Below are 18686 nucleotides of genomic sequence, written 5' to 3'. Positions count from 1 at the left end.
GCAGTGCAAGAAAGTCAATCCAGACTGGCTGGAGGTCAGTTGATCTCCAGTCCTCCACTCCCTTACAGAAGATCATGACCTTCGTGACGTTTCAAAAATCCTTTAACTAACAAAGCTTAAACTAAAATTGAAGACTTTAGTCATTTTTGAACAGGTTTATCAGAATTTCCTGTTATGTCATGGTTGACCTCCAATCCAGCAGTTGGCGCTATTGTACCAAAGGGAGCGAGTCCTTCAGAGTAACAGTGAAGCAGCTGTTAACCTCCTCACGACCCCGGCAGCCTGTGTGATCCTACCCGGACAGAGACAGAGACAGAGGCAGAGACAGAGGCAGAGACAGATGGGCTCCAGGCTACCGCCAGCAGCACTCTCTTTAAAGCAGGTAAAGCCGAACCGAGACCGGCTGTGAGACTGCTGGACGCTGGTAGCTAACAGCAGCTGCTGCTGTGTCAGTTCCTACAGAGGCAGAAGGTTCTGGGGCTTTACAGAGGCATTCTGAGGACCATCCGCCAAGTTCCGGACGAGGCGGACAGGAAGTACCTGAGAGACTGGGCCCGGGAGGAATTCAAGAGGAACAAGAACGCCACCAACCAGGTTCTCACTGTTAGCTTTTCCGTTTCATAACGGCTCATCATGGCTTCAATAGTTCATAGATTCTTTCCAGTAGTTCGATTCAAAATACAACATAGAAATGTGTCAAAGACAATATGTGGAGTTAATAGCTCATAAATATTGATGGTGTAAGTTTGTCCCGTATTAGCAGGCAGAGACAGAATAAGCTAACAATAATCAGCCTGTGAGGGTCATAGTTCATTTTCCTATGATTTATTTATATAGCGCCAAATGGCACGCCATGTCAAAGAACTTTATTCATTTATATCACAGGTAGATTTAAATGAATCCTAATTATCAAACATTATCTTGAGCTCAGTTCATCAGACAACATGCTGTGAAAGTCAGCAGATGGACTTGCAGCTTTCTGGATGCGGTGACAGTTGAATTTACAGCAGTCCCTCATATATGTAGTGGCAGTGGAGAGAAAAAAAAACTCCCCTTTAACAGGAGGAAACCTCTAGCAGAACCAGAACCAGAACTGTGTTTGGGAAGCAGAATGCAGAAGAAACAAAGAACTGATGTCGGATGATTTTCAGTGATCATGGAAATAAATGAGCGATTAGCTGATGCCCTCCTGTAGGAAGGAATCGCAGCCAAACAAAATGCAATGATCTTGGTAGTAAAATGTTTAACAGAAACCTTCAAAGCTCGTGGTTCATCTCTAGGTACTAAGCAAGTTCATATATAGTTCTGGAGGTTATCAAAGAGAATATTTCTGGAAATAATTTAGTTGGGATGGGTTGAAGGTTTAGATAAAGATAATATTTCTGACAATTTACAAAGCCCAACTGACTAAATCAATTTTATTTAAGAAGAATCATTACCTCTGAGAGCGGGGAATCTGACTGAGCGCTTAAAAAAAAACTAGGATTATTTTCATCTTTCTCTATTAACTGGACAGAATGCAGACAGCCTGGGACTAACTTGGGGAGTCTTTTTATACAGTAGTAAACTGTATAACTACAGTAACTTGTCTACAGTTTACTACTGTAGACAAGTTACAGATCTAGATACAAAGAGCACTATTTTCTCTCAAACTTCCTATTGTTCTGCTTCAAAGCACACAGTTATGAATTAGGAGCCAACCTCCTATGGATAATTACATTCTTTGTTAAGGCGGCCACATTGTCTAATGAGGAAGTAAAACTATGAACAAGAACATCAATTTCAGAAGGAGTAGAGATTAAATTGCTCCCTCCATCTGTTTTTCTGAGATTCAGAGGAAATGAAACATGGAAGTGATTCTTTAAAGGTTCTGGCAGGCAGCATTATCTGATAAAGATCTTCTGGAAATGTTTCTCTCAGTTAAAGTCAAAGGTAATGTTCTGTCTTCACAGGTAAATGTTGTATGTCAGCACAAGGTCTAATGTATGCAGACCTTGAGTAAAATTAATTGAGTTTATGAAATCTTTAATTATGCCACTTTGTTACATCATGTAAGTCCTGACGTTATCTGGCTCTAGCAGGAGTGAAGCGTTTTAATAAGTTTCTAGTCTGTCACTGGTTTTCAGGTTTCTGTCCAGGTTGGTCCAAACTGGACAGAATGCAGACAGCCTGGGACTAAACCAAAAAAACACAGGGAGCCCCCTGCTGGCCAGAAGTTTTCAGCACAACTTTATTGTGAACGTCAGCATTGTGTCATTTTAATAAAGGCTCACAGATAATAAAAACCCAGTTCAGTTTGTCAAAGAATACTACATCAGCCCATAACAAAAAATGTAATCCAGAAATGTAATCAGGAAGATAGCTGGCTTTCTTACTACCATGATTCTTTTCCTCCTCATCCATCCTCATGGATTATATTCTCTACTGCAAGCCTCAGACACTTGTCTGCTTATGTATTCTGTCTGTGCTGAAATGCTGTGTAATTTCCCTTTGGGATTAAAAAAGTGTGATTGTTTATCAGCTCACATACCTGACCCCATGATCAGGTATGTGAGCTGCACTGATCTGGGCTCTCTCTCTCATTGGCTCAGGATGCTATCCGCATGATGATCACACAGGCCAACAACCACCTGGAGGAGCTGCAGAAGTCTCTGTTACTGGCCAGAAGTTGACCTCTGCAGGAGTGTTCTTTACTTTTCTTCAGTGAAGAAAATCAGGATTTCAATTGGACTGACAATATGATACGCCACCTGGTGGCCCTGTGTGTTCATGTACGAGTCCAGTGCAGCTTCTGCCAATCAGGTATTTCATGAAAATTAAGAAGGCAATAAAGAAACTGATTTTTTTTTTCATCATATGTTGTCTGGCTTCATGATCAGAGTGCATTATTCATGTGAAGGGAAAGTTGACATCAGAAAGTAACACTGCAGCTGTTCTTCATGCAACACATTCAGCCCTAAACACAGAGCTGAGCTTCAGGACAGATTTATCAGGTTTCGTGTTCCATGTCGATATCTCCTGACTGTTTTATTATGAAAGCCAAAGTGTTTATGACCTCAGTGTAAACTGCAATAGGGTCTTTATACTTAACTACATTGAAGATTACCTGATGCACTAAAATAGCATGATGGAATCACGTCACTGAAGAAAGTTCTGCTGTGGGGTCTCAAACTGACCACTGCAGACTGAAGGTCCAGAGTCCTGCAGTCAAGCTACAAGGCTCTGCTAATGATATAGAATTATATGTGGTCAGGTGTGCTGAAGCAGAGAGACGTGTAACAGCTGCCCTGGAGGACTGCAGACAGAGACCCCTGCAGACAGAGACCCCTGTAGACAGAGACCACTGCAGACAGAGACCCCTGTAGACAGAGACCACTGCAGACAGAGACCCCTGTAGACAGAGACCACTGCAGACAGAGACCCCTGTAGACAGAGACCACTGCAGACAGAGACCCCTGTAGACAGAGACCACTGCAGACAGAGACCACTGCAGACAGAGACCCCTGCAGACAGAGACCACTGCAGACAGAGATCCCTGTAGACAGAGACCACTGCAGACAGAGATCCCTATAGACAGAGACCACTGCAGACAGAGACCACTGCAGACAGAGACCCCTGTAGACAGAGACCACTGCAGACAGAGACCCCTGCAGACAGAGACCACTGCAGACAGAGACCACTGCAGACAGAGATCCCTATAGACAGAGACCACTGCAGACAGAGACCACTGCAGACAGAGACCCCTGTAGACAGAGACCACTGCAGACAGAGACCACTGCAGACAGAGATCCCTATAGACAGAGACCACTGCAGACAGAGATCCCTGTAGACAGAGACCACTGCAGACAGAGACCACTGCAGACAGAGACCCCTGTAGACAGAGACCACTGCAGACAGAGACCACTGCAGACAGAGACCCCTGTAGACAGAGACCACTGCAGACAGAGACCACTGCAGACAGAGATCCCTATAGACAGAGACCACTGCAGACAGAGACCACTGCAGACAGAGACCCCTGTAGACAGAGACCACTGCAGACAGAGACCACTGCAGACAGAGACCCCTGCAGACAGAGACCACTGCAGACAGAGATCCCTATAGACAGAGACCACTGCAGACAGAGACAACTGCAGACAGAGACCCCTGTAGACAGAGACCACTACAGACAGAGACCACTACAGACAGAGACCACTGCAGGATGTACGGCTCTCAGTACATCCTGAGGGACAAAATAGCTGTTTCTAGTCTCAGGAATGTCAGAACTGTTTCTTCTTCTGAATATCAAGCTCATATAAAAGAAAATGTTTACAAAAAGACAAAGATCCATGATTTTTCTGATGAATTTCCCCTGGATTCCCTGAGTGTGCACTCGATTAAAAAGGATGAATGTTCTACTCCTGGGGTAGAACACAGGATCCACTGTGTTGTTTTTCTTGACATTATAAGTGATGATATATTATTACAACATGTAAAATTCCAACTAATGAAATGCTTACCTTAAATTTACTCTATCTAATATCTAGTCTAATATTTCACCTAAGTAGAAAAAAGCTGTTACTGTTTCAGTAATGTCATGATGTGTTTTTTGTGGCCTTCCTTCCTGTCTCATCCAGCAAACAGCAGATTAGTTACATCAGTGGCATTTTAAACATATTTCTTCTTTCATCTTCAACAAACTGAGTGTTAACTCTACAGCTTTAATAAAACTCACAAAGTGCTGGAAATCCACCAGTTTTTTCCACATTCAGTGTTCTAAATACATCATAGCTTATCTGTTTGAATTCAGCAGGCAGGCAGGCAGGCGAGTCCCCACATGATGGTGTGATCATAGTGAACACTAGTGATATGGATTCATATAGCATCCATTTGCTATATGAATGCTATATGAAGAAGATGCTGTGCTTCTTCAAACATGCTAAGAGCATAAGGACGTCATTTTAAAAAAAGAATGTCTGAACACATTAATTACTTGCTCAGGTCTGCAATAACAATCAGCGTCACATGGATGGAGGTGCTGAATATTCCAGGCATCTTCCCTCCCTGGAAGGCCACAATGTTCTGAAGAGGCGTGTTAGTAGTCGTGATGGCGACTTGTCCTCAGAACACGGAGCTCCTCCTCCAGGTTAGCGATCCTCTGGACCAGAGCGGCCTTGTCGGCCTGAGCCCTCTGGTCGGCCTGCAAGCGAGCTTCCTGCACCTTCCTCTCATACCAGCGCTCCATCTGGGTGGACACGGCCTCGAAGAAGTACTGGGTGACCTCCACAGCGTGCATGTTGTCCCTCTCCTGGGCAAAGGTCGGCCCACCAGAGGGGTCTCTGAGAAGCTCTGTCGTCTGGACCCCCATGTCTCCCCTTGACCTGGTCCTTCTGCCTCCATGCTTTTCACGCTGCCTGACTCTGACTCGGCCTCTCTCTGCATCTCTGCTGCTGCGGTGGCGCCCTGTGGCCGGAGACAGGCTGCTGGCTCTGTGCCTCGGTCTACCAGCAGCCTTTGGGTCCAAGCCCGCTCTCTGCAGGTTCTGTTTTTTGTCTGCAGAGCGCTCCTTAGGCCGGACCACCTGGACAGACGAAGGTGCTGCAGCCTCGGTCTTCTGCTCCTTCTCACCATCTGGTTGGAGGGGGAAAGGATTAGTTTAGTGAGCCGTCATGCCATCATAAACTATTAATCAATTTGAGGAAGGCTGACCATTTGATCAGAAATCATGTTTTGTGGAGTTATTAAAAACCTTTAATTTATGTTTTCAACTAGTTTTAGTAACACTTTATTGGTGTACATTTATCAGTGCATTGTAGGTTTCAGGGGCCTAAAGTTGAACAAAGTCCCAGTTCAGTGTGTAGTTTAGTTTTAGTCATGGTTCTTCTGTTTGGAATGACTTCAATTCATTTTAATAGAATTTTGTTATATAAGACTGTAAGCAGTGGTCAAACTGCAGGCCTTGAGACCTTCTTCCTACGTTTGAATCAGAGGTCTAACCGAGTGACGTGTTTTCTGTGCTGAGGCGTCAAAACGAGTGTCAAGTCATCCAGGATTTCTATGAAGTGCGCTTCCAGGTTTGTGTGGATGGAGCCGCTGTGACGTTTGAAGCCTCGTATTCAGACCGCAGCGTTCAGGAACTGGCTCATCAGTTTGCTTGTGGATCCAAGTAAATGTTAAAACCCTGATGTTTCACATTTTCTTATTCCAAGATTTTATTGCATTTGCAATTCACTTGTGCACCTTTTTTGTGGTGGACCCTCTCCTGAGGTTCACACAGAGTAATAATAAATCATCACTTATAATGTCAAGAAAAACAACACAGTGTTTTAATATTTAATAGTGTGTTCTAATATCCTTCTAATTTCTGATGTTTTAAAAGGTGTTGTGTCCAAATGAAGCTGAATGAGATGAGTTTATTGAGATGAGTCACAGTATCCTTGTACAAAGGCAAGGATACTGTGGCCAACCTTGGCCAGGTCACTGTAGGATGAGACAGCAGACAGTCATACATATGAGAACAGAGAATCCACTAGATCAGGGGTGCTCAAGTCCAGTTCTCAAGAGCTACCATCCCACAACTTTCAGACGCTTCCCTGCTCCAACACACCTGAATCAAATGAATGGCTCATTAGCAGGCCTGTTGGGAGTAAGGATGCTTCTGAAAGTTGCAGGATGGTAGCTCTCGAGGACTGGACTTGAGCACCACTGCACTAGAATAATGGGAAAATGTTTAATCCCAACTAATGTAAACCTGATGATGAGTTCTGGCAACACCTGCACTTAGGCCTGTCGCGATAAACGATAAGTCAATTAATCGCACGATAAATTAAAACTATCGACCTCATTTCAATTATCGGCTATATCGTTTCTTCCTGCCTTTTTCTCTTACTGTTGATGACACTGAATGAAAAAAGGTTCAACTCCGGTGCTCTCCACTGACCCTCCCTTCCTTCCTTACTTCCTTAGTGTAATGCCCAGCGCGCACTGCACCATCTTATGTCGCGGATTGTCAGCCCATTATCAAAACCTGAGACCACAAATTAGCAGACAGAAATCACCGGTACAACGGTTCAATCAAACCGTGTTTGTGTCCAACAATGGACACAAAATAATAAGTCCAGTTTACTAATTTTGAAACCAGGCATTAATCAATTCCCTACTTCAATCTAATTGCAATGCATGTGGCTAGTGTCAGTCTGACTGAATGAAAATCATTATAACCTATTTATGTCACGTTAACGAAGAACAGCTGAAAAGTTTCGGGTTTTCTGGTAGAAATTTCGCTCCAACTCCTCCCCTAGTAATGTTGAATAAACATTCACGTTTCCACATATCATCTCCGATGTCTGCTGGACTTCGGGTTGCATCGTGTCAGCTGTTCGGGATTCTCTCCGTGTTTCCTCTCAGAAAGTACGAGGAGAATCCACGCTTTCTGATTGGCTACCGGTTACATTCAACAGGCTGCGTTAACACTCCCAGTCTGGGCAAATCCTTAATTTAGATCGGAACGGCCACAACGATCTACCGTAACGCACAAGGGACAATCTCAGATCGAATAACGTCCTTAGATTGTCGTTCGGGGTAAAAAAAATCCTGTAGTTTGAACTATTGCATCAGGCAGTCGGATTCTTCAAAATTTAAATCTAATTATTACTGAAGGCCAATATAATATTAGTATCACAAACACTTGTTTATTCAGTTTAAAGCTTCATGCATCATGTTGTCTATTTTACATATTTTGTCCACTTGGTGTCGCAGTAGAGCAAATGAAGCACCAACGGCTCCAGAGCCAAACAGTTGGATGTTCAGTTTATTATGAAGCTTCATCTCACCATCTCTAGGATAAACTGCGTCATTAGCATGCAGTAAAGCTACACGGCTCTGCTAATAACGGAGCCAGATGTGCTGAAGCAGAGAAACGTGTAACAGCTGCAGACCAGCGGTTCTGGAGGACTGCAGTCAGAGACCACTGGTGTAAACAGTGTGTGTGTGTCCTGATTACTGAAGTCTGTCTTCATATGTACTCAGAGCCTATAGATTTTTATTTTCTGATTGCAGGGTATTATTTGCTTTTAGCTGAACTGTCTGGAGCTGGTTCTGTTTGCTTGTGTGGATCTAGCAGTTGAACCATCACCTGGAGAGTTCTCCACATGAACCACAAAGTAGTGGCTGGCCGAGCCGCCCTCCACCTTACTGGCTTCAGCCCGGTTGGGCTGTGAGTGCGGGGAGCTACAGCCCAGCTCAGCAGGCTGCACGGTGCTGCTGGCGCCATCAGCTTCACACAGATTGTCAGCCAGAGAGGAGGAGCGCTGCAGCTTGGCGCCGGAGTCTCCCATGAAGCGGACCTCCATGTTCTGTAGTTTGGACAGACACCAGCTCTTCAGCTCAGTTGCCAGAGACGTCTGCTTAGAGAACACACAGAACCACGCGGGCCAGCTTTAAAGGAAACTTTTACACCGTCACATTTGTTTGTCTTTGCACAAAGCTTTAAGTTGATCAACTAAATATCCATGTGTTCAAAGTTTGATTCATGGAAATCAAACTTTGTGTTTATAAGTTTGTTTGAGGTCAGATTTTTAGCTAAGAACGGTAAAGATGTAGAAGAAGAGAGGATGACTGATGAGAGGAGAACCTGTAGGAAGTCCTGCAATGTTTCAGTCATAGAGATTTATTCCAGCAGCGTCTGGTTACCTGTCTCTTCTCTGCTTCCAGTCGCTCCTGCAGAGCCCAGTGCTCCATCCTCTGCAGACACTCGCTCTTCTCTGCAGATACTCTTTCCACTGTCATCTTATCCAGAGCTCGGATCTGAGGACCAGCACACAGAGCAGCATTCTGATACCAAGTACTGCTCTGCCACGCCCATCTCTGCTCCTCTGGGTTCGTCACCAGAAGAGATTATGAACTGCTTTATGGAAGAACAAACTTCCAAAGAACTGAAAACAGCTTTAAATCTAGACTAAAAACCCAAGTGTTTAGATTTGCTTGCGAAACATTGTAAATGAAACATTAATCAATCTGAGGTGTAACAATAGCTAAATGTAATGTTTCAATTGTTGACTGTGTTCTGTGACTTTGTATTTTTATGTTTTTATGATGTAAAACAATTTGAAATGCCTTGTTGCTGAAATGTGTTATGCAAATCAAATTTGATCGATTGATTGCACTCAAAAAAGATTTTCATTTTCACTAAATCCACATTTCAATGTATTTATTAGGGAGGCACTGACATGAAATTTCTACTGATAGATATCAGATCTTATTGTTGTTGTTAGAGCTGATAACTCATTTTTATAAATTATACATTTTTCTATCCTTTTGTCACCATTAAAAAACAATGATTGTCTAAATCCCATAATCCTTCACTGCATCACATCACCAAGTCAATGAAACACCACCTCCTCCATGAAATATGTTCAAAACATGTAGTTTTTACTGCAGCAGCATCTCACACTGCATATTCACTGGGGAAAATAACATATATTTGTTTTAAACAACGTTCTGCTGTTAACATCAACTCCAACTCATCATATTAAAGATAAGCATTGAGAATTCATACTTTACTTTTTTGATATGCTTATTACTTTCCCTTTTAAGTATTGAGCCATTTTAAAGTTTCAAATATGAGGCATAAATATGCAAAACACAGAGGTCTGCTTCTCTTAGTCTGTCTACTAAAGACAAAACACAAGAGGACAACAAGCAGCTGAAGTCAGAGAGATGCGTGTGTGTATGTGTGTGTGTGTGTGCGCGTGTGTGTGTGTGTGTGTGTGTGTGTGTTTGTGCGTGTGTGTGTGTGTGTGTGTGTGTGTGTGTGTGTGTTTGCGTGTGTGTGTGTGTGTGTGTGTGTGTGTTTGTGCGTGTGTGTGTGTGTGTGTGTGTGTGTGTGTGTGTGTGTGCGGTGGCAAGATAAATAGAACTCCATGTTCAGCTTGGTTTGTCACAGCTGTTTTAAACTTTTATGTATTTCTCTGGCTATAGATATGAGGATATTTTAACACACACAGACACACACTCAGTGTTAATGAAGGTAAAGAGCTCTTCCACTCACTATGACAAAACTACAGCACAGACTGGCCTCTTGGGCTAGTCTCCATAGCAACCATTAGCTGCCATATGAATGCTGGCCTATCAGGTGGAGGCCAGGCTTTGAAAACAGGTTCTTAACTGGAACATAACAGTCTGATGAAACAGATTAAGGTTGAGATTTTTAGTAACAAGTAAAGGATCTGTGATGCTGTGGGCCAATGTCCAAGTATCTGATCTTTGGAGTTTTTTAAAATACCAAGATGTCTGAATGAGACTCTGACATGATCTTGTTAAGGAAGTACAGTATGATGTAACTTCCATCATCCTTCCAGTCCTCAGCTGTTTTCTACAGAAAACTGGAAGCTGGGCAAAAGAGCAGGGCATGCAGTAATCCTCCCTCTGTATACTCAGCTCAACTGTTCCTGCACCGCTGCCAGGGTGGAAGCAGAAAAGACATCACTGTCTGTCCTGACTCCACATGAAACATGTCATTTATTTAAAAGCAGCTGCTAATGTTCAGAGGCTCCTCTAACCTAGAATATGACGAGAATCTCCTAAAGTGACCTGAGAGCATGGAAACAAACACAAAGCAGCGCTCACACCGTGAATCAAACACACAACTCATTTGATCTAATGTAACTTGAAAAAAAGATTTTTTTTCAGAACTTTTCAGTGTGAGACGAAGCTACTGAAATAAAAGAAGCATTTATTTGAAAGCCTTTCACACATTATTTAGGACTGACTATCATCCACTGAGTGGCCTTAAGGATTCCTGCCTTAAAGCCTGAACTGAACCCTGGCTGGGTCCGGCTAGGACGGCTCAGACCCGGCAGTCAGAAGGAAATCCAGATCTAATGCTCAATCACTTCTCCTGCTTCATAATGAATGATGTGCTAATAAAACAATATTATGATCAAACTTTGCTGCAATAAGACAGTAAACCTAAGGTAGAACTTTAAAAGATGCTCATAAAATTGCTTACATTATTCACCAACATTAATAACTCATTCCACATGTAAAATAACAAAGGATATAATCTCATTATGAATAAATAAATTCCCAGACTTCCTCTCCTCCTAGAATCAATAAATTATTTGTGGTTCCCAGGAAACAGTCTTTCCTGCTCACAAACAGGATCAGCAGAGGTGAGCTGACAAACCAGATGCCTCAATATTCCTCACATGCATCTTCATTAATCAAGAGAGTTGGAGGTATAGTATGAGTCTTCTGTTTGTGTCCCTGCATATGGTGGGGAAACGCTGCAGAGCCGAGGGCAGGCTGACTGAGACCACGGAGCAATCAAATGAAGAAAAGATTTGAACAATCTCCTAATTAGTCTGTTCATGCTAAAGCAGTGTCAGCATACAGAATGTCAAATACAGGAGAAAATGGGATTCAAACAGACATTTTATGGAGATGATAGCAGCTGGAATTAATTCTGCATCATCCAGAGTCGATGCTTGAGTTCAGGAAGTGTTTTGTTTCAGAGCTGCTCAGCTCAACGCAGGTCAAAGCTGGAAATACTTACAAAATATGTTCTGCAAAAAATGTTGAACATTTAATCTAGACTATATTATTGTTTACATTCAGTACTTATAACGTTGAGCTTGTGTGATAAAATTGAGAGAGCAGCAGAGTCTACCTGGTGTTTGCTCTTGCGGTCCAGCTGACCCATCTTTTTGTTGACCAGGTCTTCCATGGCGTGGATCTCTGTCTTCATCTCCTCCTTGGTGGCCTCCAGCTGGTTCTCCAGTTTACTGAGCAGTGGGTCACAGCGGCAGCCGTTCAGTGGAGCCTACAGCACAACACACACACACAAGCACACACTCACTGGCAGCCAGCAGATCTGCTCTTTAAACTCTAGCAGTGTGAGCTAGCATGTGTAGAGGGGTGAAAAACAAGTTTCTAGAAAATAAACACAATAAGTAAGAAAATAGACACACCCCAAACATAATTTTTCATTTTGTATCTTTTAATTTCTTGTTGTAATAAGTTATTTAGCGTTATTTCCGTTAGTCCATGCAATTCTCCACATGACCACTAGGGGCACATTCCATTGGTGGCATAGAAAAGATTGAGCTCACAAAAAGAATGAATCTTCTGTTGGATGTTAATGAGAACTCAACGTGTGTGTCTCATCTTTTCTGTGTCACAGGTTAGTTCAAATGTATCTTGATGCATGAATATAGATTACTTTTGAGAACTGAATATGTTATTGAATGGGAAGTCGCCTAGTGAGTCATGTTGTCCGGTTTGTGAGGAGTATTGTGTGGACAAACGTTTAAAAGACTGTTGAGTTTCTATTGAACTGTTGAATTTTGTATATATTGTTGAAATAGAATTTTAAAATAGCACAATAGTACACAAGTTAACTTTTACGTTAAGATAAACTTAGATACAAATCCAAACTATGACAACTGGTGACTCTGAACTTACATAAATTTCTAATCAGAAAGCAGTCTTATACTCCTTAAGGAACATTTCAGACAGGGAGTGTATTGCCTATCAGGGCAATAAATTCTTTACTCAGGGTTGAATAGTTCAGACAAACATTAAAAACTATAGAAGTCCGATACAACATATAATCAAACATATTGGTATATTTCTTTAAGCATTAAAAGGCATGTTTTTAATTAGTTAGTTTTAGATCCAAACTTATAGTTAGTATTAAGCAATAGATTTTGTGCGAATTTGTTTTAAATACCAACTGGTTTCTTGTTAAAGCATTTTGAGGCAGAGATAACGTTCCAGCTGCAGGTCATATATCACAGTCTGGCCAGAGGCTGGTACAAGAAGAGCTGGGTGTTTCAGTGGGTCTCAGAGGTAATAAAATTAACATTTACAGCCCACACAAAGGAAAAAAACACACCTCCTAATGCATATATTTAAATGAGGAGAATATACATTATTATAAAATGGTTTGTTTTACAGCAGAAGTTCGAATCTCTTTGTGCTGAGTGAGAGTTTCCCAAAAGATGCATCTTTTGTTTGTTTCTGTTTCCCTTTTTACTCAGTTAATTATTTCTGTTTTGTCATGTCTTGGACTTTTGATGATCTAGGTGAGATGCTTATTGTAACATTCTTCTTGCATTGATTTTCTCTGGATAAAACTCTGGATATCTGAAGTCTGACATCGTATGATTGCTCTTTCTCACTGCGCATATATACAGACACAAGAATTCGGGAAAAAGAGGAATGAATTAACGAGCTAAATCAAGTTATTCCTCTTTTTAATTCTTAACAATATTGAAACAATTTTCAGATAAATTACACTATTTTCATTTCTTTTTCTGTAAAATGGCGTTTTCTTGTCAAGAACCAACGACATTGTAACTAAGGGCCGTTAATATGTCAGTTAGTAACGAGACCGCCATTAAAGGAGCATTACACCTTTTTCAGTTATGTTTTTCTTTTGTAACGGGTAAAATATTGCTATTTTGTAACGGGTTCAATAGACTTCATCTTTCTGGGCTCCAGTAGTTATAAAGAATATCTTATCATTGTGTTGAAGGAAAGTTGTTGGAGTGGTTGAAAACAAACTCATGTGCTTCTGTTTTGATTTTTAAAAATGACAAAAGATATAAAGTACTGAATATGGAGTATGTTTGCAGAAAAAAAGAATAAATCTTCCGTTGGTTGTTAACGAGAACTCAACGTGTGTGTCTCATCTTTTCTGTGTCACACGTTGGAGGAAGATCTTTTCTAATATATTATTACTCTGCCACCCAAGGTTGCAGGGTAACACATGCAGGATGATCACTTATTTAGGATTTGCTGGTCTGGTATCTTGAACAATCTAGAAAAGGCCGGAGGATAAAATATAATGTTTTTAACTCTAATTTCTGAGCACTTATCAGTCCAGTAAGTGTTACTAGAACTCAGAATGACGCTGACAAGAGGAGACCTTGGCTGCTTACTTGCATGATCTTGCCATCCTTGCCCCTGTAGAGTGTGTAGAGTTGATAAGCTTTATAGTTGTGAGGTGGAACGGGTCCATACGGGGAGGCTCCATGTGTCTGCTTTTTCCTCCTGATCTGTCTGCTGCAGAGAGCTTCGGACAAAGATGGCTGCCAAAACAATGATCCCACAAGTTATTGTGTTTTCCTGCACTTCCCCAGCAACAACTCTTCCATTTCTTCAGCAACCCTAGCTTCATGCGTTTCACCTTTTCTTTCTGCTTCCTGGCCTTCTGTTGTCTGCTGCTTCCCTCTGCCAGTGGAGCTGCTGGGTCGCTGCTCTGGGTGCCGTCTGCAGCAGATGCACTGTCCTGCAAAACACAGTTCAAGGAATAAGCATTACGTTTTCAAATGTGAAGCAGAAAAATGGAAATATCATGAAAAGAAAAACTTTGACTGGAGCTGTGTTTTGGGGATTACAGATGAGTTCACTTCAGTTCTTTATGATTCAGCTCAGCAGTGCTAACTGTGTCTCTGTTTTCCTGCTGTTGGATTCATTACTGCATCAGAGGTTTATTGTCAAGGCAAAGTTTATCGCTATTACAACCTCAGCTGACCGCAGTGCTTCACAACAATGACAAGTAGCTAAATCACAAAACAAAAAATAAAATTATGTTTGGTAAAAAAAATCAATCAATCAATACATACATAAGACAAGTACAAAATTGGCAGAAAATACCAAACAATGATATGAATAAAAACCAAGATATACTTAATGTCAGCTGCAGCAATTTCCCATAAACTCAAATCACTGAATTATAAAGAACACGTACTGTAAGTATAGCTACATATTTCATGAATTGTGGATGTTTCCTGAACTGGGATGTTTTTTCCACTGCTATGATATGGAAAAAGCATCTAGTCTGAGCCTTAGACAACAGGGAGAAGTCTTTCATTAGCTGTGTTTGAGCCAAGTTATGAATGTTTGCATAAATATTTAGTTTTATTTGTATTTGGTCAGATTGAATGAGAGGTTTGTTCAGCATCAGTGAGAATCAGAGACGGAAACAAAATAAAACATCAAACCTTTTTAAAGAAGCAGATTTGATTTTCTTTGACCTATTTTAAAGGTAAACTCTGGAATCCGACATGGACTTTAACACGGTCCTCCTGATTTACTTACATTACAGCTCAGCAGATCATCTCTGGGCACAGACCGCGCTCGGCGCTCTGCTTTCAGCTTCTCTCTCCTCTTTCTCACAGTCCTGCCGCGCATGAAGCTCTGTACCTGCACACGACACAAACAGAGCACATCACACAACGATACACACGCATAACTCCAATTTCTATTAAAAATGATATTTTTATAAGACATGATTAAGATAGTACAGCTTTAGACAATGGTTAGTCTAACACTGCAACTACCAGGGGTCCACATCAAGACCAGACTGGAGGAGTCCAGGCTTCCTGATCCTCCTGTCTGCTCTTTCACCAGCAGGTTGTAGCCTGACCGCAACAAACCATTACTTCAGTAATCAGTCATTCTGACGATCAATCGGCTTCAAAATATTTGGGACATTCTACAGATTTTTCATTTATCCACTTTTTTACAAATTAAAAATATCTTAAAAGATTCAAATAAACAAATATTTCAATTCCTCCTTTACATAAGAAAATGTTATTGTCAGAAATGTAACACAGCGTTCCTTTAGTGATCATTTGCAGCAAAGGACGCATCTGCAGCTAAAACCTTTCTGCTCAGCCTAAAACTGACAGTTTATGGCTGAGTTGGTGATTCGCTTTGGATTAATACATTAAGAATTGAATAGCAAAAGGTGCTTAATAGAAATTTTTAGCAGAATTTGAATCAGGTGAAAGAAAAGTTCAGTGCAGAACCATCCTGGATAATCCAAACTCTGTTGCTACAGCAACCAGCCAAACTCTATCCTCCCTCAAACATCAGACTGCAACCCTCAGGTAGGAACATCAACCCTGAGGTAGGAACATCAACCCTGAGGTGGGAACATCAACCCTCAGGTGGGAACATCAACCCTGAGGTGGGAACATCAGCCCTGAGGTAGGAACATCAGCCCTGAGGTAGGAACATCAACCCTGAGGTGGGAACATCAACCCTGAGGTAGGAACATCAACCCTGAGGTGGGAACATCAACCCTGAGGTGGGAACATCAGCCCTGAGGTGGGAACATCAGCCCTGAGGTAGGAACATCAACCCTGAGGTAGGAACATCAGCCCTCAGGTAGGAACATCAGCCCTCAGGTAGGAACATCAACCCTGAGGTGGGAACATCAGCCCTGAGGTGGGAACATCAACCCTGAGGTGGGAACATCAGCCCTGAGGTGGGAACATCAACCCTGAGGTGGGAACATCAGCCCTGAGGTGGGAACATCAGCCCTCAGGTGGGAACATCAACCCTGAGGTGGGAACATCAACCCTGAGGTGGGAACATCAGCCCTGAGGTAGGAACATCAACCCTGAGGTGGGAACATCAGCCCTGAGGTGGGAACATCAGCCCTGAGGTGGGAACATCAGCCCTCAGGTGGGAACATCAGCCCTGAGGTGGGAACATCAGCCCTGAGGTGGGAACATCAGCCCTCAGGTGGGAACATCAGCCCTCAGGTGGGAACATCAACCCTCAGGTGGGAACATCAGCCCTGAGGTGGGAACATCAGCCCTCAGGTGGGAACACTGCCTCTTGGAGCTAAGAAGCTCTGTGTTTTAACTTTTCTCTAATCATTGATCCATGATGTGCATTTTGTTTGTGTAAACTCACTTGCAAATTATATTTCACTGTACTATGAACTACAGTGTTCATAGTTTGTTTTTTCAGTGTGGGATCGTAGAGGAGCTCTCTGACAACATGACATGTCTAATAAACAACAGAAATAGAATGATACTTTGTCCTGTTAAGTGCAAAGGATTATCCTTGTGGTGACCTGTTGCCAGCATGCCACAATGCATTTAACCAGGCCCACTAATGTCTGTGGAATAAAAGTCATGTTTAATTCCAAAGCTCCAAAGACTCTAATGGATATTTGAGTATTATATAAATTTCTGCTGAGGCTGTTGGTAGAAATGTCTGATTATTTACACAGCGGGTCTGGAAGCGACCAGCTTCCTGTTACACATGCATTAGTTCAAAACCAGTAGGAGTATTGATTTTGCGACGTGTTTAGTGAATGATCGGATATTATAAATATGCACCACATTCCTCTATTTAAATGTTCAACAATGTTGTGCTGAAAATATCCAACTAAAGAAAAGTAGGATTTATTTTTAGGGTTAAGTCAAATGCAGTTTCCATGTGAGGAAATGATTAAGGCAGGAGAACCATGCTGTCAACATCCTGACTTGACTCTGATTCAAAATGTCTGACAGATGTGGAGCTGGAGAACAACGGGCTAACGTGCCTGAAACTGGCGACTTCATATTCCAAACTGCTGCTGAGGTTCTGTCTTGTTGCCAAAAAAGAAACAACAAAGTGTGAAGCAAAGGCTGTGAACAGAAATGGTTTCTTAGTTTTCTATTTTTAATGAACCTACAAAATGCTAAAATAATTGTTCCTGTTGTTGTATGCTATAGTGGGATATAAAAGAAATATTATAACAATATCCCATTATTATGATGGCATATTTTTGAGTAGAGATTATTTTAATACAATTTGAAATGAGTCTGTAACAGCATGTGTCAGAGGTTGTAGAGTCATTAAAGCTAGAGGAGCTGACACATCTAAGCAAGAAGTAGTAAAGTTCCTGATGTTATTATTTAGTACAGGATAAACATGTACTAAAAGATAATAATATATCATGCTAACTTTAACGCAGAAAATACCACTAAAAGTAGGATAAGTTCCAAACTTTGGGCTTGTAGTGTGTTTAAGATTAAAATAGCCTTCATCAGCCTTCATATGAATATCTGCCTAATTGAATACTTTCTCCTGACGGCTAAAGCAAGAGAATAAAAATGTCGGTCTTGTTTGAGCATGGTTGTGCTTATTGCTTCATTGGTCTTCAGAGCGATGTACCTGGGGAGCCTTGGTTAGAAGCAGAGCCACCTCTGGGTTGTTGTGATCTCTGGACTGGTCCAAAGCAGTCTGGCCTGCCTGCAGATACAGACACAGCAAAGCAGAGAAACTGAGTGCAACATTAAATATGTTCTCTTTACAGACATATTTAGTCATTTAGAATATATGTTCTGATGAGGCTTGTGTGCCAGATCTAAAGTACTTTATAAAAAGGAACAAAAACTTTTTTCATGCAGGCATCAGACAGATGTGAAATTTAACTCATCTTCAAACAGAGAACCATGTTTAGTCAAAGCAAGTTCTTATTTCTGAACAGGACAATTTGACCTCACCAGGTGCTCTAGCTGTTTATCAGAATGTCTGACAGGATAAGTGAAAAGGTTTCAGTAAGATCAGTGGTCTCATTTTGTCAAATGTAGAAGTCTGAAGGCTGCTAAATAATTCAGCCATTGAGATTTATTCAATACACGATTCAACGCTTGAGTTAATGTTGCAGTCCTGTCAGTCAGGAGGGAATTATTGTGGCTGATCGGAAAACCTGGCAACAACCTGACAACAGCAAGCAAGAAAGAAAAAGGGCTGTGCATAATAAATGATGCATGTTTTACGATCAGGAACTGATTGCTTTGTCTGACTTCCTGTTAGCCTCAGGTAAACATCCAATTAGTCATCAAACTTTCACCTGGCTCTCCAGCCCCATTTTATTCCTATAGTAGTGTGCAAATTACAGTTATTGTAATTCTTGA

General features: G+C 41.7%; 2 protein-coding genes across 4 annotated transcripts in view; one reads left to right on the top strand and one right to left on the bottom strand.

Moving 5' to 3' along the window:
- Positions 1 to 212: 212 nt before the first annotated feature.
- lyrm2 (LYR motif containing 2) lies at positions 213 to 2855 on the top strand. The gene is made up of 3 exons (XM_055044622.1): positions 213 to 382; positions 454 to 594; positions 2592 to 2855. Exons 1-3 carry the CDS (start codon positions 341 to 343, stop codon positions 2670 to 2672), a joined length of 264 nt encoding a protein of 87 aa, XP_054900597.1. The 5' UTR covers positions 213 to 340; the 3' UTR covers positions 2673 to 2855.
- Positions 2856 to 3858: 1003 nt separating this feature from the next.
- Positions 3859 to 18686, bottom strand: part of ankrd6b (ankyrin repeat domain 6b) — a 38677-nt gene continuing 23849 nt past the window's right edge. For 2 of the 3 annotated variants that reach the window (XM_055044621.1, XM_055044618.1), the window contains 8 exons: positions 17941 to 18018; positions 15082 to 15186; positions 14168 to 14269; positions 13920 to 14069; positions 11645 to 11797; positions 8668 to 8781; positions 8111 to 8378; positions 3859 to 5607 (listed from right to left, as the gene is read on the bottom strand). In XM_055044621.1, the coding sequence (XP_054900596.1) occupies positions 5072 to 5607; positions 8111 to 8378; positions 8668 to 8781; positions 11645 to 11797; positions 13920 to 14069; positions 14168 to 14269; positions 15082 to 15186; positions 17941 to 18018 (1506 nt within the window). In that variant the 3' untranslated portion in view covers positions 3859 to 5071. Of the gene's footprint in view, positions 5608 to 8110; positions 8382 to 8667; positions 8782 to 11644; positions 11798 to 13919; positions 14070 to 14167; positions 14270 to 15081; positions 15187 to 17940; positions 18019 to 18686 lie in introns of all 3 variants that reach the window. The other variant, XM_055044620.1, reaches the window with a different exon arrangement.

Source organism: Poeciliopsis prolifica, unplaced genomic scaffold (assembly GCF_027474105.1).
Source record: "Poeciliopsis prolifica strain line A6 unplaced genomic scaffold, Auburn_PproV2 SCAFFOLD020, whole genome shotgun sequence".
Classification (NCBI taxonomy): domain Eukaryota; kingdom Metazoa; phylum Chordata; class Actinopteri; order Cyprinodontiformes; family Poeciliidae; genus Poeciliopsis; species Poeciliopsis prolifica.
Note: the sequence above shows the minus strand (reverse complement) of the source record. Positions and strands in the feature narration are given on the sequence as shown.